The sequence below is a fragment of the Heptranchias perlo genome, chromosome 5 (assembly GCF_035084215.1).
Source record: "Heptranchias perlo isolate sHepPer1 chromosome 5, sHepPer1.hap1, whole genome shotgun sequence".
NCBI classification, from domain to species: domain Eukaryota; kingdom Metazoa; phylum Chordata; class Chondrichthyes; order Hexanchiformes; family Hexanchidae; genus Heptranchias; species Heptranchias perlo.
In genome coordinates, this window is record NC_090329.1 from 121,190,059 (window position 1) to 121,213,456 (window position 23,398).

General features: G+C 47.6%; 1 protein-coding gene across 3 annotated transcripts in view; it reads left to right on the top strand.

Annotated features, from left to right (window-relative positions):
- si:dkey-16j16.4 (uncharacterized) overlaps nucleotides 1–20,905 on the top strand; it is a 106,233-nt gene extending 85,328 nt beyond the window's left edge. The window contains exons 4-6 of one of the 3 annotated variants that reach the window (XM_067983909.1): nucleotides 7,008–7,061; nucleotides 11,539–11,581; nucleotides 20,463–20,552. In XM_067983909.1, the coding sequence (XP_067840010.1) occupies nucleotides 7,008–7,061; nucleotides 11,539–11,559 (75 nt within the window). In that variant the 3' untranslated portion in view covers nucleotides 11,560–11,581; nucleotides 20,463–20,552. Of the gene's footprint in view, nucleotides 1–7,007; nucleotides 7,062–11,538; nucleotides 11,582–20,462 lie in introns of all 3 variants that reach the window. The other 2 variants (XM_067983907.1, XM_067983908.1) reach the window with 2 other exon arrangements.
- Nucleotides 20,906–23,398: the final 2,493 nt, after the last annotated feature.

Below are 23,398 nucleotides of genomic sequence, written 5' to 3' on the forward strand. Positions count from 1 at the left end.
ACCCTCACACATTACCACTGTTGCAAGCTGCCCACCCACAATTGACAGGCCACACACACTGGCAGCTATTCAACCATAACAGGCACATCACCCAGACACAAGTCCCGCTTTCTTGCAGGAGAAGGTGACGCATATCAGGATGCAGCAAGTGGCAGTGGCATTTAGCCCCTCGAGCCTGTTCCGCCATTCAATGCGATCATGGTGGGCCTGTGACCTAACTCCATATACCCGCCTTGGTTCACAGAAATCTATCAATCTCAGATTTAGAATTCACAATTGAGCTAGCATCAACTGCCGTTTGCAGAAGAGCATTCCAAACTTCTCCAACCCTTTGCGTGTAGAAACGTTTCCTAAATTAACTCCTGCACGTCCTGGCTCTAAATGTTAGGCTATATCCCCGCGTCCTAGTATTCAAGTACAGGAGACCTCCAAAAACAGTTACACATGTCTTGACAGTCAGAAGCAATAATCCAGCCACTAACCTGTAAATCCTGCATGGTTCCTTTAAATAGAGCTGGTGGGGGGTCATCCAGGCACTCTAAGACATGTTCAGATGGTCGGGGTTAAGACTGTGCGTTGAGTTGAGCGTTAAGTCCCTATCACTTTAAATCAGCGTGGCACACTGATTGTATCCATTTTCTCCTTTACATGCTTCCGGCGTTTGTTATTTGCACATGTGCTAACTCCTATACCAAGATGGCGTCCGGCACATGTCACGCTGGAGATGTGCAGCCAAGACGCCATCTTGGATGTTCGAGAGGCTGCGTAGCGCCGAAACAACAGGTGCTACACGGCCCAATTTAGTGCCCACTGAGGCAATCATTTACAAACTGGACAGAAAGGGAAAATACAAAAAGTCCTGGGTTAACCATACTGTAAAAAACTACTGGTGTGGAAACAGGGCAGGGGGAAAGTCTTGAGACTTTTGAACAAGCTCTCTGCTACTCCTTAAAAGGTTGATCGAAGTTTAAACACCTGCAGCACAAGTTCCCTGCTCCCCTTCCCACCTCTGTTTCCTTGAAGCCTATATATTTGAGTATGTGAATATGCAGGCCATTTTGTTCAAGAGTGAAATGGATACCTTTTTATGAGACAGAAGGTGTGAGGGAAAAAAAAAAGAAGGAAAGAATTCTTTATTACGTGTCTTGTTGAAGCCCCCAGTGCTTCCCGGTAATTAAATTGTGTGGAATGTTCAGGTAGCTGACAAGTTTTTTGAGTTGGGGCCTAGTCATTAATTCCACTGTACTCAAGCTTTTGATGAAGAAGGCCCTTAAGCCTATTTCAGCCCACAGATTGGCAAAGGAACCAGAGGAGAGATGAGGAGATTTTTTTTTTTAAATGCAGCGAGTTGTTATGATCTGGAACGCACTGCCTGAAAAGGGCGGTGGAAGCAGATTCAACAATAACTTTCAAAAGGGAATTGGATAAATACTTGAAAAGGGGAATAAATTGCAAGGCTACGGGGAAAGAGCAGGGGAATGGGACTAATTGGATAGCTCTTTCAAGGAGCTGGCACAGGCACGATGGACTGAATGGCCTCCTCCTGTGCTGTACGATCCTATGATTCTATGATTTGATCTCATTCTTCCAGAACACCAACCGTACCGTCTTCCCATTACAGCGTCCAGCTGTTTCTTAACCATCGTTTTACTGGCAACATGCTAATCATCATGTGTACTCTGCATCAGGGCCACTCACTAATGCTCTGTGCAGGGCCCACATCCCAACCAATGTCACTCTCAGGGAATGCTGCACCAGGCACTGACGGGACGTGTCTGCACCTGCGATTCCCACCAGCGAGCGTATTATTTCAATCATCCCATTGTGGGCAGTTGTCAAGTGGGGGACAGGTGTTTACACAGGAAGAGGAAAATAAGCGACCAGTTCCATTAAATTGTTCCCTTTGGCTAGCTGTATACAAGCTAGGAGAGCCCCTCCCCCCCTGCTACCTAATAGCATTCCCCCTTTGCCTTCATTCTCTTCAGAGCAAGACAAGAATAAGAACAAAAGCAAAAATACTTGAGATGCTGGAAATCCGTAATAAAAACAGAAAATGCTGGGAACACTCAGCAGGTCAGGCAGGATCTGTCGGGAAAGAATCTGAGGTAAGAGGGGGGGAGTTTTAAACCCCCCACGACAGGCGGCAGAGGGTTCGGGGGGGGGGGGGGGCTTAAGTTGCTAAAAATATGAAACACGACCCTAACCTGCCGCGAACACACCTACCCTACCGGTTTTACCGCTGCGAGTTTGGGGGCTTCGGAGTAACCCGCTCTGGAGAGGCGGGTCCGTGATTTTAATATTTAAATAAGGCTGCGTTCCTCGGATTTTGGCAGCCATTTTAGATTAAGCTGCAGGCCGGGTTTCCCGGGACTCGAGGAATCCGGCAGCTGATGGGAGGCGCAAACTGCCGGATCCGGCAGGTAAGTGCTTTCCCAGCACTGCTTGCGGGCCAGGAGGAGCAGGAGTGCGTCCCCCCTCCAGCCACCCTGTCCCCCTCCAAGCACATCTTCTGCCGCGATCTCTCCCTCCCTGCGATCGGACGATTTTTTACCCCCCACCCCGTGATCTTTAGACCCCCGGCCCCCGCACCGACCCGCGATCTTCTCGATTGCCGGGGACCGTCCCCGGTAGTTCCCGGCTGCGGCCTTGTACCGCAGGCTTTCCCGCCCGACCAACCCTCAATCTGGCTGGCTGCCGGGTGGGAAATGGAGTAAAAAATTCCAAGTGATGTTCTGCCGTTAAATTCGACAGGACGTCCGCCTTCCCTGTATTTACGGGTTCCCTGGGCGCTGACAGTCCACCCGCTCCCTCCCCGTATCCTTGTAAATATCGGGGCCAACATTTCGAGTCAAAGCCCTCTTCCTCAGAACTGCTGAATAAGTAACCTTGTTGAATCCAAACTTGGTCAATGCCTCATTTTTTTTTATTCGTTCATGAGACGCGGGCGTCGTTGGCGAGGCCGGCATTTATTGCCCATCCCTAATTGCCCTTGAGAAGGTGGTGGTGAGCCGCCTTCTTGAACCGCTGCAGTCCGTGTGGTGAAGGTTCTCCCACAGTGCTGTTAGGAAGGGAGTTCCAGGATTTTGACACAGCAACGATGAAGGAACGGCGATATATTTCCAAGTCAGGATGGTGTGTGACTTGGAGGGGAACGTGAAGGTGGTGTTGTTCCCATGTGCCTGCTGCTCTTGTCCTTCTAGATGGTAGAGGTCGTGGGTTTGGGAGGTGCTGTCAAAGAAGCCTTGGCAAGTTGCTGCAGTGCATCCTGTGGATGGTGCACACTGCAGCCACAGTGCGCCGGTGGTGAAGGGAGTGAATGTTTAGGGTGGTGGATGGGATGCCAATCAAGCGGGCTGCTTTGTTCTGGATGGTGTCGAGCTTCTTGAATGTTGTTGGAGCTGCACTCATCCAGGCAAGTGCAGAGTTTTCCATTACACTCCTGACTTGTGCCTTGTAGATGGTAGAAAGGCTTTGGGGAGTCAGGAGGTGAGTCACTCGCCGCAGAATACCCAGCCTCTGACCTGCTCTTGTAGCCATAGTATTTATGTGGCTGGTCCACTTAAGTTTCTGATCAATGGTGGCCCTCAGGACGTTGATGGTGGGGGATTCGGCGATGGTAATGCCGTTGAATGTCAAGGGGAGGTGGTTAGACTCTGTCCTGTTGGAGATGGTCATTGCCTGGCACATGTCTGGCGCGAATGTTAGTTGCCACTTATGAGCCCAAGCCTGGATGTTGTCCAGGTCTTGCTGCATGCAGGCACGGACTGCTTCATTATCTGAGGGGTTGCGAATGGAACTGAACACTGTGCAATCATCAGCGAACATCCCCATTTCTGACCTTATGATGGAGGGAAGGTCATTGATGGAGCAGCTGAAGATAGTTGGGTCTAGGACACTGCCCTGAGGAACTCCTGCAGCAATGCCCTGGGGCTGAGATGATTGGCCTCCACCAACCACCACCATCTTCCTTTGTGCTCGGTATGACTCCAGCCACTGGAGAGTTTTCCCCCTGATTCCCATTGACTTCAATTTTACTAGGGCTCCTTGGTGCCACACTCGGTCAAATGCTGCCTTGATGTCAAGGGCAGTCACTCTCACCTCACCTCTGGAATTCAGCTCTTTTGTCCATGTTTGGACCAAGGCTGTAATGAGGTCTGGAGCCGAGTGGTCCTGGTGGAACCCAAACTGAGCATCGGTGAGCAGGTTATTGGTGAGTAAGTGGCGCTTGATAGCACTGTCGACGACACCTTCCATCACTTTGCTGATGATTGAGAGTAGACTGATGGGGCGGTAATTGGCCGGATTGGATTTGTCCTGCTTTTTGTGGACAGGAAGACAATTTTCCACATTGTCGGGTAGATGCCAGTGTTGTAGCTGTACTGGAACAGCTTGGCTAGAGGCGCAGCTAGTTCTGGAGCACAAGTCTTCAGCACTACAGCCAGGATGTTGTCGGGGCCCATAGCCTTTGCTGTATCCAGTGCACTCAGCCATTTCTTGATATCACGTGGAGTGAATCGAATTGGCTGAAGACTGGCTTCTGTGATGGTGGGGATATCGGGAGGAGGCCGAGATGTATCATCCACTCGGCACTTCTGGCTGAAGATGGTTACAGATGCTTCAGCCTTGTCTTTTGCACTCAAGTGCTGGACTCTGCCATCATTGAGGATGGGAATGTTTACACAGCCTCTTCCTCCTGCTAGTTGTTTAACTGTCCACCACCATTCACGACTGGTTGTGGCAGGACTGCAGAGCTTTGATCTGATCCGTTGGTTGTGGAATCGCTTAGCTCTGTCTATAGCATGTTGCTTCCGCTGTTTAGCATGCATGTAGTCCTGAGTTGCAGCTTCACCAGGCTAGCACCTCATTTTTAGGTATGCCTGGTGCTGCTACTGGCATGCTCTTCTACACTCCTCATTGAATCCTGGTTGACCCCCTGGCTTGTTGATCATGGTAGAGTGAGGAATATGCCGGGCCATGAGGTTACAGATTGTGCTGGAATACAATTCTGCTGCTGCTGATGGCCCACAGCGCCTTATGGCTGCCCAGTTTTGAGCTGCTAGATGTGCTCTGAATCTATCCCATTTAGCACGATGATAGTGGCACACAACATGTTGGAGGGTGTCCTCAGTGCGAAGACGGGACTGCGTCTCCAAGAGGGCTGTGTGATGGTCACTCCTACCAATACTGTCATGGATAGATGCATCTGCGACAGGTAGATTGGTGAGGACGAGGGTCAAGTAAGTTTTTCCCTCGTGTTGGTTCGCTCACCACCTGTCGCAGGTCCAGTCTGGCAGCTATGTCCTTCAGGACTCGGCCAGCTCGGTCAGTAGTGGTGCTACCGAGCCATTCTTGGTGATGGACATTGAAGTCCCCCACCCAGAGTACATTCTGTGCCCTTGCTACCCTCAGTGCTTCCTCCAAGTGGTGCTCAACATGGAGGAGGACTGATTCATCAGCTGAGGGAAGACGGTAGGTGGTAATCAGCAGGAGGTTTCCTTGCCCATGTTTGACCTGATGCCATGAGATTTCATGGGTTCCGGAGTCAATGTTGAGGACTCCCAGGGCCACTCCCTCCTGACTATATCACTGTACCTCTAGTGGGTCTGTCCTGCCAGTGGGACAGGACATACCCAGGGATGATGATGGAAGAGTCTGGGACGTTGGCTGAAAGGTATGATACTGTGAGTATGGCTATGTCAGGTTGTTGCTTGACTAGTCTGTGGGACAGCTCTCCCAATTTTGGCACAAGTCCCCAGATGTTAGTGAGGGGGACTTTGCAGGGCCGACTGGGCTTGGTTTGCCTTTGTTGTGTCCGGTGCCTAGTGGTCTGATGCCGGGTGGTCCGTCTGGTTTTAATTTTATTATGACTTTTTGTAGTGAGATTTTACAACTGAGTGGCTCGCTAGGCCATTTCAGAGGGCAATTAAGAAACAACCACATTGCTGTGGGTCTGGAGTCACACATTGGCCAGACTGGGTAAGGATGTCAGATTTCCAGGAAGGACCCATAGCCAGGAAGGCCATAAATGGAGACCTAGAGTACAAGGAGCAGTAAATCTGTTGAGGGCACAAGTGAAAGGCAGTTAGGCCATAAATATCCTAGGTGTTATTTCAAGTACCACTGCCGTAATAGTGTAGTAGACACCTCACCGTCACTGTGTGTGTATGCGTGTGTATGCCTGCGTGTGTGTTTGTGCATGTGTGTGTGTTAGTGTGTGTGCGTGTTGAGTGGCGAGGGTATAACGGGTTTGACCTACTACCACTGGAGTTATTAATTCCAACATGCATGTCCTGACCCCGCTCCTGGTTGCTCTCTGCCTATTTCCTATCCTGTTCCTCTCCTGCAAACAACTGTATTTTTAGGCAGGTCTCTCCCTCCTCTTGACCGCAGATTTTCTGCTTACCTTTCATTGCTCTCCCCCACCACCCACCACCCCCCACCCCCCGCCTTTTCCCATTCTGATTTAACTTTCCAGAACTCCCCAATGTGAACGGTGGTAAAAGTCTTTCAGATGAGGCCCCGTCTGCCCTCTCAGGTGGACGTAAAAGCTCCCACGGCATTATTTCGAAGAAGAGCAGGGGAGTTCTCCACTGGTATCCTGGCCGACATTTATCCTTCAACCAACATCACTAAAAAAAACAGATTATTTGGTCATTATCACATTGCTGTTTGTGGGATCTTGCTGTGTGCAAATTGGCTGCCGCGTTTCCTACATTACAACAGTGACTACACTTCAAAAGTGTTTAATTGGTCTGTAAAGCACTTTGTGACGTCCTGAGGTCGTGAAAGGTGCTATATGAATGCAAGTCCTTTCATTTATTCTGTTTCATTCTTCCTAATGTCCTTATTGTATTACATGCTGCACTATGCAGAGTGCAAGACAATATTATGATGTGTTATACTGTATAGCACTGTGTCATCCTATGGCCTATATCACTTGAAATAATCTCGGTGGTGTTTTTTTTTAAAGTCCTTTTCTTTAATAACTGTGGTTTTATTTTCCTTAGACGATGTTGCTGAAGAAAAACTGCGGAGCTAAAGCAAGAATTATTAAAATTCGAGTGAGTATGACAAGTCATGCTTTAATCTGCAGCCTCTCCTCCCTTCCTCACCCCACACCCCCTGTGCCTCACTCTAGGCCTGATTTTAACTCTGGCCACGTTCGGGACACACATGAAACCCCAGCCAAGAGCTCAGTGTGAGGCCCGGGCCATTTTGACTCCCGGTCTTCATTCGAATAGTTTCGATCCGAGTCCCACCCAGGCAGGTTGGGGAATGACCTCATGGTCGGTGGGCAGGAGTGGGAATTGTGCCGGGAAGTAGATGCCGCCAGGGACCTAAGGGTATGGTCCTCGGCATAAGTTAGTGCTGGGGGTGGGTGAGGGTGGTCTCCAAGGAGCTGCTGCGTTGAGAGGGAGAGGCAAGACTGGGGCTGGGGGAGCCCAAGGACTCCATACAAGGGGCCTGGGAAAGCAGTCCTGCTCCTTCCCAACAAAAATTTAAAAAGGAAACTTACACCTTAGCATCCCTGTCGAATCCCACCAGATTTTGCTGGGGGGTTCGGCAGGCCTCACGATCCCAGGCGTTAAAATTGTGTCGCGGTGCTGGTGACATCATCGAACCGTGAGTGCTGCATCTTAAGTAGGTCCCCGCCTCGGCTGGGGTGAGCTGGCCTCCCGACTCCGTTTTTGCATGGTTAAAATGGCTTCGGGCGAGAACGTGGCGCGGACTCTCCAGCCACCATTTTAACGACCTGTTGGGCCCAGTCGGGCTGGGTTAAAATCCGGCCTTCTATCACCGCCCGTCTTGTTGAGTGAGGATCAAGAGTGCTGTTTATCCAGTAGCTTGTAGAGGGAGCAATTGAATTTAATTTTTCCGCCTCAATTTTTTTGTGTGTGTGTGTGTGTGTGTGTGTTGTCGTGTACATACATATAAGGCAAGGCATGTTAGGAAAGGCAATATATAAACTGTCTATACAATGAAGGGATGTCTGTCAGTGAAAGTGGAAGAGGTTAAGTATTTGCGGGGGATTATTGAGCATTAATGCTGCCGATAAAGATAATCGGCTAACAAGTAGCTCAAGGGCATTTGATTATGAGTCGAAACAGGTTGTTCTCACCTTGTCTAGATCACAGATGAGCCCATTTTACAAACATCCGAAAAATGACGGACAGAAAAAGATCTACTGGTCCATCCAGCATGTGTTCTGTAGGCTGCCGTGATAAACTTTGTTCTATAGGCTGCGGTGTTCTATTGGGGGGGGGGGGTGTAATAACCTGTGTTCAATAGGGTGCTGTAACAACCGGTGTTCTATGGGGTCTGTAATAGCCTGTGTTCTATGGGGGGCTGTAATAACCTGTGTTCTATAGGGCGATGTAACAAACCATGTTATCTAAGCTGCTGTGCAAAGCCATGTTCTATAGGATGCTGTAACAACCTGAGTTCTATGATGCAACAAACTGGGTCATATGAGCCTGTTACAGCCCCCTATACAACACAGTTTGTTACGGCACCCCACAGAACACAGGTTGTCACAGTCCCGCATAGAGCAGGCTTTTGCAACAGCTTAGAGAAAACAGGTTGTTGCAGCACCCTGTAGAACATGCTTGGTACAGCACCCCATAGAACACAGGTTGTTACAACACCCGATAGAACATGGTTTGGTACAGCAGCTTATATAAAGTCTTTAACTTAACAGTTGTGCTCAGAGTTTGTATAATATAGAGACAGAAAGAGCAAGGGAGAGAGACCATGAGAGCCACAGTGAAAGAGACAGAGGAGGAGGGAAAGGATGGGAGAGAGGGAAGGACAGACAAAGAGAGACTGTGAGAGAGGAGAAGAGTGCAAGACAGTGAGAGAGAGGGAGAGAGAGAAAACAAGAGGCAGTGAGGAAGAACAGGCGAGGGAGAACAAGACAGAGACAGTGAAAAAGACAGAGAACAAGAACAAGAGAGATGGACAAGGAGCTAGAGAGAAAAACAAGATACAAAGGGAGATAGACAGAACGATAGGGAGATAAAAAAAATCAGAAACAGAGCAAGTTCAAAATTCAAAAGAGTTATCAAAAGCCCTGATCTGCTGAGCGTTCATCAGCTACAAAGGAATTTTGAGAAGCTCCACGAAAGCACTGATTAGAATGAAAGATGATATCGAATAGTATTCAGCCGTGCAAGGCTGAAAAATCATGCTCCATCTGGCCAATTATTGAATGTTTGTTCAAAGCTGCAAAGCAGGCCTGGTGAATTTTAGGTCATTAACCCACAGAGGTTTCCTTTGTAAATTCATTGTACTTTCCCCACAGCTCTCCCATTTAGAAAGAAGGGGGGGCGGGAAAAGGAAGGATCATCACATCAGAGATTCAATTGCTGGGGTGAGAAAGATAAATAATGATCATCAAGGAAAGAGTGAGAGATGCGGGGAGACACAAGAAAGACATATTGTACCTTGCAAGCCTGAGGGCAGAGAGAGAGAGCAATAGAGATTGGGGGGAAAGAGAAGCAGTGAGGGAGAGCAAAAGGAGAGAGGAAAGGGAAGAGAGAGAGAAACTGGGAAGAGATAAGGAGAAACTGGGGAAAGAGAGAGAAAATGGGGGAGAAGAGCAAGAAAGTGGGGAGAGAGTAAGGAGATGAGAGAGAAACTGGGAAGAGATAAAGAAAGACTAGAGAAAGAGAGAGAAAATGGGGAGAGGGAGAGAAAGGGGTGAGAAGGACAAATGAGAAAGACAGAAAGGGAAGACAGAGAAATGAGGGAGAGAGATTAAGGGGAGAGAGAAACGGGAGAGAGAGGGAGAAATACAAAGAGACTAGAGAAAGAGATGGGGAGAAAGTCTAGGGGACTGAGGGAGAGAGACATAAGGGGCAAAGAAGCTGTAGGGGTGAAGAGGAAGATAATGAGGAAGCAGAAGTGATGGGAGATACTTCAGAGTCTATCTGAACCAATTAGGACTAATGGTTTGTTTCGTATTTGCTCCCCGCTTTTCCCTACTGAATCCAGGCACTGACCTAGATAAGATTTACGCGGGTAAGATTTACGCAGATGAAATTCAATATAGATTAAGTGCACATTGGAAGAGATAATGGGAGACAATGTTAGAGCTTTTTTTCTAACTGCACATTGAGCGAGACTCCACAGCAGCTGCACCGACTCACAATTTCTGCCGTCGTCTCTCAATAAATAGTATCGAACTAGCTAGAGAAGAGGCTGAAAGAGAAGAAGGCACTGAGCAGAATAGAAAAGGTTAATCCAGAGCACTAATTCAAGTTAAACCACCACTTGCAGGACAAGGGGACCTAGACACAGGTAGAGGGCAAGTCGAGAACTGATGTCACGCTGAGTGATTAATACGTGGAGTGGTCATCTGAGTAGGACAATGTTCAGTTGTACATAAAAGATCCCTTTGCACTATTTGAAGATGATCAGTGTCCTGGCCGACACTCTTCCCTCAACCTACACCAACAAAAACCCGATTAACTGATTGATTACTCATTTAATTTACTGTTTATGGGAACTTACTGTGACAAATTGGCTGCTACATTTCCCTACATAACAACAGTGACTGCAGTTCAGAAGTAATTCATCGACATATGAAGCACTTTAGGATGTCCTAAGGATGGGATGAGGCACTATATAAATTATTTATTTGTCTTTGTAATCTTATACACCTTTCTGAGATCCTCTGCCTTTGAAGACTGAAAAGCTCAATTTTTTTTTCTGGCCTCTCCTCATAATACAGTCCACTGACACCAAGGATTAGCACCATGCTGTTCTCCAGAACCTCTCCAACGTACATGTCTCCCCTGTGTCTCGGCAACAGTACTGGGCACAGTACTCAAGGATATAGTCTGACCTGAGCACTCTACTGTTTTATCATGACATCCTTTGACTTGCACTATACCCATTTAACAATGTAATCCGAAGTCTGTTTGATTTGTTGATTACTGCTGTACAATGACTGGAAGTGTCAAGCACTGAGTCTACTAACACCCCAGATTATCTGCTCATTTGCTGCTTGTGGGACCTTGCTGGGTGAAAATCGGCTGCTGCGTCTGCCTACAAATCAAAAGTGACCGCAGTTCCAAAGTAAACCTTCGACTGTAGACAGGGTTGCCAACTCTGGTTGGACGTATTCCTGGAGGTTTCCTCACACGACCGCCAGCCTCCAACTGCCCCGCCCCCACGCTCCCTCCATTGGTGCCCATCCTGACTGTGATCCACCCCAATTGGAAAGCGAAAAGATTCTTCATTGCCCAATTGGATGATTTTTGACTGTCAATCAAACAGCCTTTTCCCCCATCTCCAATATTTTTATAACTAATAAACAGAAGTGTTCAAAGAAAATCAAACAAAAACACCATTTCTTTTAATGCCCCTATGATTTTTCTCCCGGGTTGCTCGCAGCAGTGTCCTGGAGATTAGTCTTCAATTCCTGGAGACTCCAGGCCAATCCTGGAGGGTTGGCAACCCTTGGTGTAGAGTGCTTTGGAATATCCTGAGTTTGTGATACGGCGCTTTATAAATGCAAGTTCTTTCTTTCTTTAGATCTCTCATCTTCACCCTTAGCTGGATCAACATCACTCAGAGAGTATGTATACTTTCCATTTATTGTTCCCATGTGTAACACCTTATACTTATCACAATTGAACTTCATCTGCTACTGTTTCGCCCACTTACACATTTAATCTCGCTCATTTTGTCAGTTCTTGGCTCCAAATCAACTCGACCACCCCCAGTGGTTTACCATTTATGAAGTTGGTCAGTTTACACTGGATTTATGTAGAAACGTTAGCGCCGATTGCTGTCACACGCCATTCACTCCAGCCTCACTCCCTTAACTTTTTCTTTTGCTTCAGCCAACTTCTTATCCAATTCTAGTTTTCACCTCGAGACCCCAACACTTTAAGCTGATGTAGCAACTTTATCGAAGGTGTTTTAGAAGTCTAGGTACACCACGCCATAGGGCTTTCTACTATCCACTTGGGATGCCACTTACCCAAAATAGTCAAGGCAGTTCATTGGGGCCCTTCTCAATCCACGTTGACTGCTATTTACTATTGTAAGGAGTCGCACAACACCAGGTTATAGTCCAACAGCTTTATTTGAAATCACAAGTTTTCGGAGCTTTGCTCCTTCGTCAGGCTCCTTCGTCCACTTCACCTGACGAAGGAGCAAAGCTCCGAAAGCTTGTGATTTCAAATAAAGCTGTTGGACTGTAACCTGGTGTTGTGCGACTCCTTACATTTGTCGACCTCAGTCCATCACCGGCATCTCCACATCATTGGCTATTTACTATGACACTGTTGGATAGATACTCCTCAAGTTTGCTCCTGATAATTAATCCATTTTATCCAATATTGATGTAATGGGGGTCTGTAGTTTCCTGGGCATGTTTTTTTCACCTTTGTTTGAACAGCTGATTGCCAATCTAGCAGAATCTCCTCAACATTCATCAAATCCCTCATGGCGATCATCAGAACTTCACAGATCTCATCTTAAATCTTTCAGTATCCTGAGGTAAATACCATCCGCCTCAGAGGATTTGTTCATTTTAAGCCCCTATAGCTTGTCTAAGACCTCCATCTCATTGATGGTGTAGTTATCAAGGCCACTTAGATTACCATAGGTATTGATGGGTGTGTGCTACTAGTGTCTTCTCTATAGAATACTTGAAGGAAATAATCAATGAGTACATTAATTATTTTATGTTCATCCTTAGTTTCAGCCCTGTTAGCTTCCTCTAGGGTTCTCGACTTATCTCCAACAGCTTTCTTATTTGAAAATAACACTCAAAGAATTTTTTGAAATTAGGTTTAGCATCTGCAGATATGCTCTTATCCAAATTCCTCTTTGCCTACATTACCATGTTTCAGAAGCTTCCTGCATTCAGGCTAGTGGTTTCCCTTCCCTTCCTTTTCTCACTAAGGGACATGAGAAATTATTTTTCTTTCTTGTTTTACCTCAGACTGTCTTGTTGATTTATTTAGAGTTAAACTTGCTGTGGTTTGGGCTGTTAATCCTGTACATTTACCATCCTCTGGGTAAAGTAGTTAAAAAGATTTTCTGTCGAACCCCTCGTCCCTCATTTGACACATCTATATCAACCTAGAAAACTAGCAAAGGTTGACTATTGGCCTCAAAAGAGCTCTCGCAACCCTCCAAAAGCTGACAACTCAAAAGCAGCTTGAGTATAGGCCCTCGACATTTAACCTGCCTGCTGAGTAGTATGCCTTTAAAGTTATTCCATTTGTCCTCAACTGCAGTTTTATAAAAGCATTTTAAATATATACATTTATTTCCTCGCCTACAATACAGCAATTAGGATGTCACCAGCTAGGGATACAGAATAGAATGGGCATAATCGGCAATTTGAAAAGAGGAATAACTGTTAAATATGAAAAAAATCACTTTTTATTAAACAGGATACTATGTGGGCGGGCTGTTGAAAATAAAAAAAAAAGATTTTTTTCACGAGGGATTGACACAAGCTCACAAGTCGCAAGGCCATTGCATTGGATAGAGTGCTCTCTATGTTTTACTCATCCCACTCCCGCAGTGTCCTCAATGTGTTCTTATAATACCCTGACCCTATTATTTACAGCCTGCCGGAAGCTGCTGTGTCTTTACTGCAAATTAATTTGTTCAGAAATTAGTGGGTTGCAGCTGCAGCATCTGAAATTTATAATATATCACCTTAAAAAGAAAGTGTGTTCCAATAAATTGTTCCATTTAAAAAAAAATTCATTCTTGGGATGTGGGCATCACTGACAAGGCCGGCATTAATTGCCCATCCTTAGTTGCCCTCGAGACGATGATGGTGAACCGCTGCAGTCCGTGTGGTGACGGTTCTCCCACTGTGCTGTTAGGAAGGGAGTTCCAGGAATTTGACCCAGTGACGATGAAGGAACGGCGATATATTTTCCAAGTCGGGATGGTGTGTGACTTGAGGGGAACTTGGAGGTTACTATGTTTACTTGACACTTATCAGCCCAAGCCTGGATGTAGTCCAGGTCTTGCTGCACGTGGACATGGACTGCTTCATTATCTGAGGTATTGTGAATGCACAGCGTTCAGCTCCAATCATCAGCAAACATCTGACCTTATGATGGAGGGAAGGTCATTGATGAAACAGTTGAGTGAAGCTGACTTCAGTTATCAGCTGAGTGAGTAATAGGGTTGGTCTTAGACTGACATCCTTCTCAGTCTTGCATGCTGATCTGGAAGCACCAAGACTGTTATGACTGTAGGATGCAGGACTCTACGCGGCCTAGAATCGTCCTTGTTGCTCTCCTCTGAACTTCTCCAATATATTCTTGTCCCTTTGAAGATAGGTGCGCAAAACTGCACGAAATTAAATCTGCTTTTATCTGTTTTTTGCCTCCCCAGGAGACCACATGGTTTCCAGGTGGGGAGTGCATGTATTGTGTTATATATGATGCTGTACCAAGCCACATTCTATAGGGTGCTGTAACAACCTGTATTCTATAGGGTGCTGTAACTACCTGTGTTATATAAGCTCCTGTAACAACCTTTGTTGTATAAGCTGCTGTACCAAGCCATGTTCAATAGGGTGCAGTAACAACCTGTATTATACAAACTGCTATAACAACGGATGTTATATATGCTGCTGCACCAAGCCATGTTCTATAGGGTGTCGTAACAGCCTGTGTTATATAAATTCTATAATACCCTGTGTTCTATAGGGTGCAACACAACCTGTGTTCTATAGGCTGCTGTAACACCCTGGTTTTTTTTATTCGTTCATGGGATGTGGGCGTCGCTGGCGAGGCCAGCATTTATTGCTCATCCCTAATTGCCCTTGAGAAGGTGGTGGTGAGCCGCCTTCTTGAACCGCTGCAGTCTGTGTGGTGAAGGTTCTCCCACAGTGCTGTTAGGAAGGGAGTTCCAGGATTTTGATCCAGTGACGATGAAGGAACGGCGATATATTTCCAAGTCGGGATAGTGTGTGACTTGGAGGGGAACGTGCAGGTGGTGTTGTTCCCATGTGCCTGCTGCTCTTGTCCTTCCAGGTGGTAAAGGTCGCGGGTTTGGGAGGTGCTGTCGCAGAAGCCTTGGCGAGATGCTGCAGTGCATCCTGTGGATGGTACACACTGCAGCCACAGTGCGCTGGTGGTGAAGGGAGTGAATGTTTAGGGTGGTGGATGGGGTGCCAATCAAGCGGGCTGCTTTGTCCTGGATGGTGTCGAGCTTTTTGAGTGTTGTTGGAGCTGCACTCATCCAGGCAAGTGGAGAGTATTCCATCACACTCCTGACTTGTACCTTGTAGATGGTGGAAAGGCTTTGGGGAGTCAGGAGGTGAGTCACTCACCACAGAATACCCAGCCTCTGACCTGCTCTTCTAGCCACAGTATTTATATGGCTGGTCCAGTTAAGTTTCTGGTCAATGGTGACCCCCAGAATGTTGATTGTGGGGGATTCGGCGATGGTAGTGCCGTTGAATTTCAAGGGGAGGTGGTTAGACTCTCTGTTGTTGGAGATGGTCATTGCCTGGCACTTGTCTGGTGCGAATGCTACTTGCCACTTATGAGCCCAAGCCTGGTTGTTGTTCAGGTCTTGCTGCATGCAGGCACGGCCTGCTTCATTATCTGAGGGGTTGCGAATGGAACTGAACACTGTGCAATCATCAGCGAACATCCCCATTTTTGACCTAATGATGGAGGGAAGGTCATTGATGAAGCAGCTGAAGATGGTTGGGCCTAGGACAATGCCCTGAGGAACTCCTGCAGCAATGTCCTGGGGCTGAGGTGATTGGCCTCCAACAACCACTACCATCTTCCTTTGTGCTAGGTATGACTCCAGCCACTAGAGAATTTTCCCCCTGATTCCCATTGACTTCAATTTTACTAGGGCTTCTTGGTGCCACACTTGGTCAAATGCTGCCTTGATATCAAGGGCAGTCACTCTCACCTACCTCTGGAATTCAGCTCTTTCGTCCATGTTTGGACCAAGGCTGTAATGAGGTCTGGAGCCGAGTGGTCCTGGCGGAACCCAAACTGAGCATCGGTGAGCAGGTTATTGGTGAGTAAGTGCCGCTTGATAGCACTGTCGACGACACCTTCCATCACTTTGCTGATGATCGAGGGTAGACTGATGGGACGGTAATTGGCCGGATTGGATTTGTCCTGCTTTTGTGGACAGGACATACCTGGGCAATTTTCCACATTGTTGGGTAGATCCCAGTGTTCTATAAGGTGCTATAGAAACTGTGCTAAATATCAATAACCCAAAAGACAAGAGCATAAATATTTTTTGCCTATTTTCTCTCTTCCATTCCCCACGCCCCCCCCCATTCCTTGCTGGAGTACTGTTCCACATATGCTAATCGCTCTCTTGTACCTCATGCAAATGGCCATTTTTCACGGCTGAGTCTAATTAGTGAGTATCGATGAGCTATTTGTCCTGAGAAGGAGGATCGCAGCCAAGCCTAATCCTTTCTGCACACAGAGAATTCTAGAGCACAGAAAGAGGCCATTCAGCCCATCATGCCTGTGCCGGCTCGTTGAAAGAACTATTCAATTAGTCCCACTCCCCCTGCTCATTCCTCATAGCCCTGCAATTTTTTTCTTTCCAAGTATTTTTCTAATTCCCTTTTGAAAATTATTATTGAATCTGCCGCCACCACCCTTTCAGTCAGTGCGTTCCAGATCATTACAACTCGCTGCCATTAAAAAAAATTATTGTTGTCTTAATGCACTCTCCACATTGTTTTCTTAATTAATCCAGTCATCGAATGTTTTAGAATTTGGTACCATGTCGTACAAGGTTCTGGTAGGGATCGGAAAATATTCTGGAAGCTTCTGTGGGTAGAGTTAGGAGTATTGGGGGTTTGTTCTATCAGTTATTCCTGTTGCTGTCAGGGTGCAACAATTGGCCTAACCCTCCCTGGTCTAGGAAAGGGGTAAAAATCGCTCTGGGTTTTGGCTCCTCAACACTTTCCAATAGCACTGCTGGAAAGCACAGGGACACAGTCAGGCTCGCCTGCGCTGCCCCGTCATGCGATGGGCTCATACACGTGGAAAGGCCATTTGGATGAGGTACTGGAGGACTGTCTCCAGACCGGGGACACTCTTCCCCCTTTCAGTGTCCTTGGCATCCCACACTGACGGAGTGGGCAGGCGGACAAGTGACCTTCTCCTGAGTGTCTTGAACTAACTTCAAAGAGGTTCATGGGGCGAGAAAGAGAGAGAGAGAGAGAGAGTGTGGAAAGAGAAGGGGTGGAGGGTTGGGGGGGGGGTGGGATGAAGGAGGAGGAGGCCGACTGCTAGGAGAGGCAGGAGGGAGAGGGTGTGAGAGAGAGGAGAGAAAAGCTATGGAGAGAAAGAAGGAAGCTGACTGGATGGAGAGCCACGAGGTGAAGGAAAAGAGAGCAAGGGGGACAGAGAAGAAATGTGGGTGAGAGCAAAGAGGGAGAGAAAGAGAGAGGGGACAGGGGTGAAGATGAGAGATTGAGAGTGGAATGTGCAATGTCACCTGAGACTAAGGGCCCGATTTTAACCCCCCTCCCCCCCCCGATCGGGGCCAGATCTCTACAGACACTCAATAATTCCATGAGTTGCCATTGGTCTCAACAATCCCCTTTGTTTCTATTTGCATCAAACGGCAAAGGCCAGGGGAGCTGCTGAACCTGCAGTTATGAGCACAATCTCCTAAAACTAACCTGGGTTTCTCGTTTCATGTCAAGAGGAGCAAAAAGAACTGAATGAAGTTAGTGTTCCATATACAATCCCCCCTTTTCTTCCGGAACACAAGCATGACATTTTCTGACCTCTGCTCACCTCTGTGTGACCCATGGGCTTGTGTTGTCTTATAAATAATAGAGCAGGGCGACGGTGACATTTCCAGGCCTTTGTATAAAGGTGATCTGCATTCACGTGAAGGAAAGAAACTGTTTACCCCATTGTCCCGTCCCCCACTTACTCAGGTAAAGAAAGACTTGCATTTATATAGCGCCTTTCATGACCTCAGGACATCCCAAAGCGCTTTACAGCCAATGAAGTACTTTTGAAGTGTAGTCACTGTTATAATAGAATCATAGAATCGTAGAACAGCACAACACAGAAGGAGGCCATTCAGCCCATTGTGCCTGTGCCGGCTCTTTGGTAGAGCTATACAAATAGTCCCGCTCCCCTGCTCTTTCCCCATAAATGTAGGAAACGCAGCAGCCAATTTGCACACAGTAAGATCTCACAAACAGCAGTGTGATAATGACCAGATATTCTATTTTAGTGATGTTGGTTGAGAGATAAATATTGGCCAGGACACTGGGGAGAACTCCCCTGCTCTTCTTCAAAATAACACCATGGGATCTTTTACCTCTGACCCAGCGGGCAGACGGAGCCTCGGTTAAACGTTTCATCCGAAAGACGGCACCTCCGACAGTGCAGCATTCCCTCAGTACTCCACGGGGGAGTGTCAGTCTAGATTTTGTGCTTAGGTCTCTGGAGTGGGGCTTGAACCTACAACCTTCTGACTCAGAAGCAATAGGGCTATCAAATGAGCCAAGGCTGACACCCAATTCCTGCTGCCACGAAAGAGATTTAAAAAAAAATTAATTTAGTGTGAGATGTGGGGCACTGTGCCTTTAAGATCAAATTCCATACCCTCCCTTCGCTGTGTCACAATAACCTGGTAATCAAATCACCGTGTGAATAAGCCTGTGATGGCTGCTGACCAAATCTTTTAACATTTGTAAAACATTAGCATAAAAGCCAAAAACCAAATAAAAGACCTGGCTCCTGCTTCACTAATACTTAGGCTGGTGAAATTTAATTTTGTTAGGGCTTAGTGCTAAGAGAGAATTTTTTTTGTTTGAATGAGGGGTCCTGTTCAGTGGTGCAACAGTATAGCCCAGGTATCCAAGTAGGCCGCAGCACGCAGCCTAGCAACAGAAAAGCACTTTGTCTCTCGAGTGAATGTTGTGAGGGACGTCGGTGTTGGGGAATGGAACACCTTCCCATTTCGGACCGCCATCAGACACTCTCAGGTCGGGCGCAGTGGGATTAGCTGCGGAGTGAAGCTCCCTCTGCTCCTCCAACAAGCCACAACCCCCAACCTCGCAAGTGCTCCCCCTAGTGCGGCGCTGCGGCATTGCCGGCACTCGTGAGTCCTGTGATTTGCAAACACTCTATTTTTTAAAATGCTTGTGATGCGTGCAAGAAATTTAAATGTGTGGAGAGCTTTATTTAAATGTCCTGTGTGAATCATGGGTGGTTTTTTTTTAAAAGAGTCTGGAAATCTGTTGCCAACTGTCCCTGTGGCGTTCTCTGTTTCCCATATCGCCCATCCAGTGGCTCGTCTGAGTGACTGGAGTTTTCCTTTAATAGATTCCCACCTTTATTAAATAAACCATACTTGGAAGTTCTCCTCTGAAGAGACCTGCAAAGACTTCATCCAACAACTTGCATTTATATAGCGCCTTTAATGTAGAAAAACACCCCACGGTGCTTCACAGGAGCGTAATCAGACAAAAATCGAGGCCGGGTCAAAGAAGGAGACATAAGGCGGGGTTTAGTAAACACTTGGTCAAAGAGGTGGATTTTAAGGAGGAAAGGGAGGTAAAGAGGTGGAAGGGTTTAAGGAGAGAATTCTAGAACTTAAGGCCTAGATAGTTGAAGGCACGGCCGCCAATGATGGGGTAAAGGAAGTGGGGGATACACAAGAGGCCAGAGTTGGAGGAACACAGAGTTCTCGGAGGGTTGTAGGGCTGGAGGAGGTGACAGAGATAGGGAGGGATTTAAACATGAGGTTGAGAGTTTAAATTTGGGGCGTTGGGGGATGAGGAGCCAATATAGCTCAGTGAAACACCATAGACACATATACACAGCACACACACGCACATGTACACCACATGCATATATACACACCACACACAAACAAATACACACACTGCAGATGTCAGATAAGGGCATACCTGCTGAGGCTAATTGCCATTGATTGTTGCACAGTTGTCTCTTCCTAGGCTGGTCTGGCACTGCCTTTTGTCTTTTAATGCTCCCCCATCTCCCTGTCTTCAGCTGTCTTATGCATGTCTGAGTCAGAAGGTTGTGTTCAAATCCCACTGTGGACTTCAGCACATCACCTCGGCTGATTCTACAGTGCAGTACTGAAGGAGTGCTGCATTGTTGGAGGCATCAGATGAGAGATTAAATTAAGGCCACATCTGCCACCGGTGACAATGTGAAAGATCCCATGATCCTATTTGAAGAAGAGCAGGAAGGCCTGGTGCCCTGGCGGAACATCCCTTCCTCAACCAACACCTAGAATAGATTCCTTTAATTGCTGCGTGCAAAGTGGCCGCCACATTTACCCCACTTCAAAGTAATTCATTGCCTGTGAGGCACTGGGATGTGATAAGGTGCCATGTGAATGCAAATGCTGTTATTGTCCTGCAAACAAGCAGCACCTTGGACTGATTTGCTGACAGTGTCTTCACTTTGTGTTTCCCCCAGAGCATCAATGGCAGCTGTCCCCAGCCACACTATTTGTACGACCCATCGAGCTTTGCGTTCCGCTCCCTGAGCACCTTGACTCCCATGAGTCCAATGGCTCCCGTTGAAGAACCACCGTGTGCCTACTGAAGGAGACGCTGCCACTTTACTGCAGAATCCTCGAACCGAGGAAAGTCGCGGCATAGCAACGGAGCTGGGATTCCTAGCGAGGAACTGGCCGCCTGTGTGTTTGCCCGTCGGAGCAATCCTCAAGAGCTGATTATTTTTGATTGACTGATGTGGACCAAGAGCCTGAGGTATTGTTGCTAGGGGGGGAGGGTGGGGTTTCTAACACCCCTAGGCCTGTGCTGGAGCCGTTGAAGAACACTCGGAGGAAAACGGGCATTGAAATCGCGACACTTGTAATGAATAGTTATATTCAATAAAGAACACTTTTGTATGTGTGTGTGTGTGTGAAGCCTCACTTGCCTGTTCTTTGGATCAACAATAGAATTGGTGTTATTAAGCTAAGGAGGCCTAACAGCGATGAGTCCCCCATCATTTTTCTCCCCAACTCTCCCGAAAGCACCGATTCATGCTGGGGTGACTCCTCCGCAGGCAATGGTCACCCTCTGACCCCTTCCTTATGGGTCAGCCTAGATACCGAGTGCCAGCAAGGTATTCAGACAAGCAGGCATTACAGCTAAGCCCGATGCTGTCATGAAGATCACAACAATAAGTGTGGATGACTTTTGAGATATATTAATGACCTGGACTTGGGTATAGAGGGCATCATTTCAAAGTTTGCATATGACACGAAACTCGGAAATGCAGTGAGGAGGGCAGTCACAGAATTCAGGAGGACAGAGACAGACTGGTGAAATGGGCGTACACGAGGCAGGTGAAATTTAACAGAGAGGTGTGAAGTGATGCATTTTGGTAGGAAGAATGAGGAGAGGCAATATAAACGAAATGGTACAATTTTAAAGGGGGTGCAGGAACAGAGAGACCTGGGGGTGTATGTACACAAATCTTTGAAGGTGGCAGGACAAGTTGAGAAGACTATTAAAAATGCATATGGGATTTTGGGTTTTTTAAACAGAGACATAGAGTACAAAAGCAAGGAAGTTATGCTAAACCTTTATAAATCACTGATTAGACCCCAGCTGGAGTATTGTGTCCAATTCTGGGCACCACACTTTAGGAAGGATGTCAAGGCCTTAGAGAGGGTGCAGAAGAGATTTATTAGAATGATACCAGGCATGAGGGACTTCAGTTACATGGAGAGACTGAAGAAGCTGGGATTGTTCTCCTTGGAGCAGGAAGGTTAAGAGGAGATTTAATGGAGATGTTCAAAATCATGAAAGGTTTTGATAGGGTAAATAAGGAGAAACTGTTTCCAGTGGCAGAAAGGCACAGTTTTAAAGTAATTGGCAAAAGAATCAGAGGTGAGATGAGGAGAATTTTCTTTACTCAGCGAATTGTCATGATCTGGAATGCACTGCCTGAGAGGGTGGTGGAAGCAGATTCAATAATAACTTTCAAAAAGGGAATTGGATAAATACTTGAAGGGGAAAAAATTGCAGGGCAATGGGGAAAGGTCGGGGAAATGTACAGCTCTTTCAAAGATCCGGAACAGGCACGATGGGCTAAATGGCCTCCTTCTGCTCTGTATCATTCTATGACTGTATGACACATTCAGCCTTAATCCCTGACAGTCACATCACACTGTGACAGGCTCCCAAGGCATCTACACCACGTTGCACTGCAGCGGGTACCGGAGGTTTGCTGTCACCCTCCACTGACTGCCATTCCCAAGATGCACCAGGATTATGCGATGGCAGAAAATTCCAGATGGAAAAAAATCTGCTTCTTAAAGTGACATCCCATTTCCCACGAACTTCCACGTCTCATAAAGTACATCCGTTAGTTATTCAGGTTATCTAGGTCAAAGCAAACCTCCTGACTCAGTTCCACACCTACTCTAATGCCCATTCAGCTTTGGAAAGCGGGAGACTCCACCCCCTTCACCCCACTAACTCAGGAGTCTATCCATTTGCTTCCTGAACGCTTGGATTGAATCTGTATCCAATGTGGCGTTCGTCTATTCTATAAGTTAACTTGGTCTTAAATGTGGAGCAACTCCTGCTTATATTGCCTTCCAATCATACATTCTGAGGCCTGCTTCAGCACAAGAACTTCTTTCAGATCTACCCTACCGCTTGTGTTCGTGATTTTCAAAACTTGTGTCCATCTGAGCTCTTACCCACCACCCGACTCACCCATCCCCAACGGATCTAATTCACCCTGGTCATCAAGGTCACTTCAATGTGGGAATGATCATGATAGATCCATCTCACACATCCGCCAGTTAGATGCTGAGCTGGGGAAGGGTGGGGGGTGGAGCTGGGGAAGGTTGGGGGGAGGGGGAGGAGCTGGGGTAGGGTGGGGCGAGGGGTGGAGCTGGGGAAGGGTGGGGGAGGGGGAGGAGCTGGGGAAGGGTGGGGGAGGGGGAGGAGCTGGGGAAGGGTGGGGGAGGGTGAGGAGCTGGGGAAGGGTGGGGGAGGGGGAGGAGCTGGGGAAGGGTGGTGGGAGGGGGAGGAGCTGGGGAAGAGTGGGGGAGGGGGAGGAGCTGGGGAAGGGAGGGGGAGGAGCTGGAGAAGGGAGGGGGAGGAGCTGGGGAAGGGAGGGGGAGGAGCTGGGGAAGGGTGGGGAGGGGGAGGAGCTGGGGAAGGGTGGGGGAGGGGAGGAGCTGGGGAAGGGAGGGGGAGGAGCTGGGGAAGGGAGGGGGAGGAGCTGGGGAAGGGTGGGGAGGGGGAGGAGCTGGGGAAGGGTGGGGGAGGGGAGGAGCTGGGGAAGGGTCGGGGAGGGGGAGGAGCTGGGGAAGGGATGGGGAGGAGCTGGGGATTGGTCGGGGTGGAGGGGAGGAGCTGGGGAAGGGTGGGGGGACGGGAGGA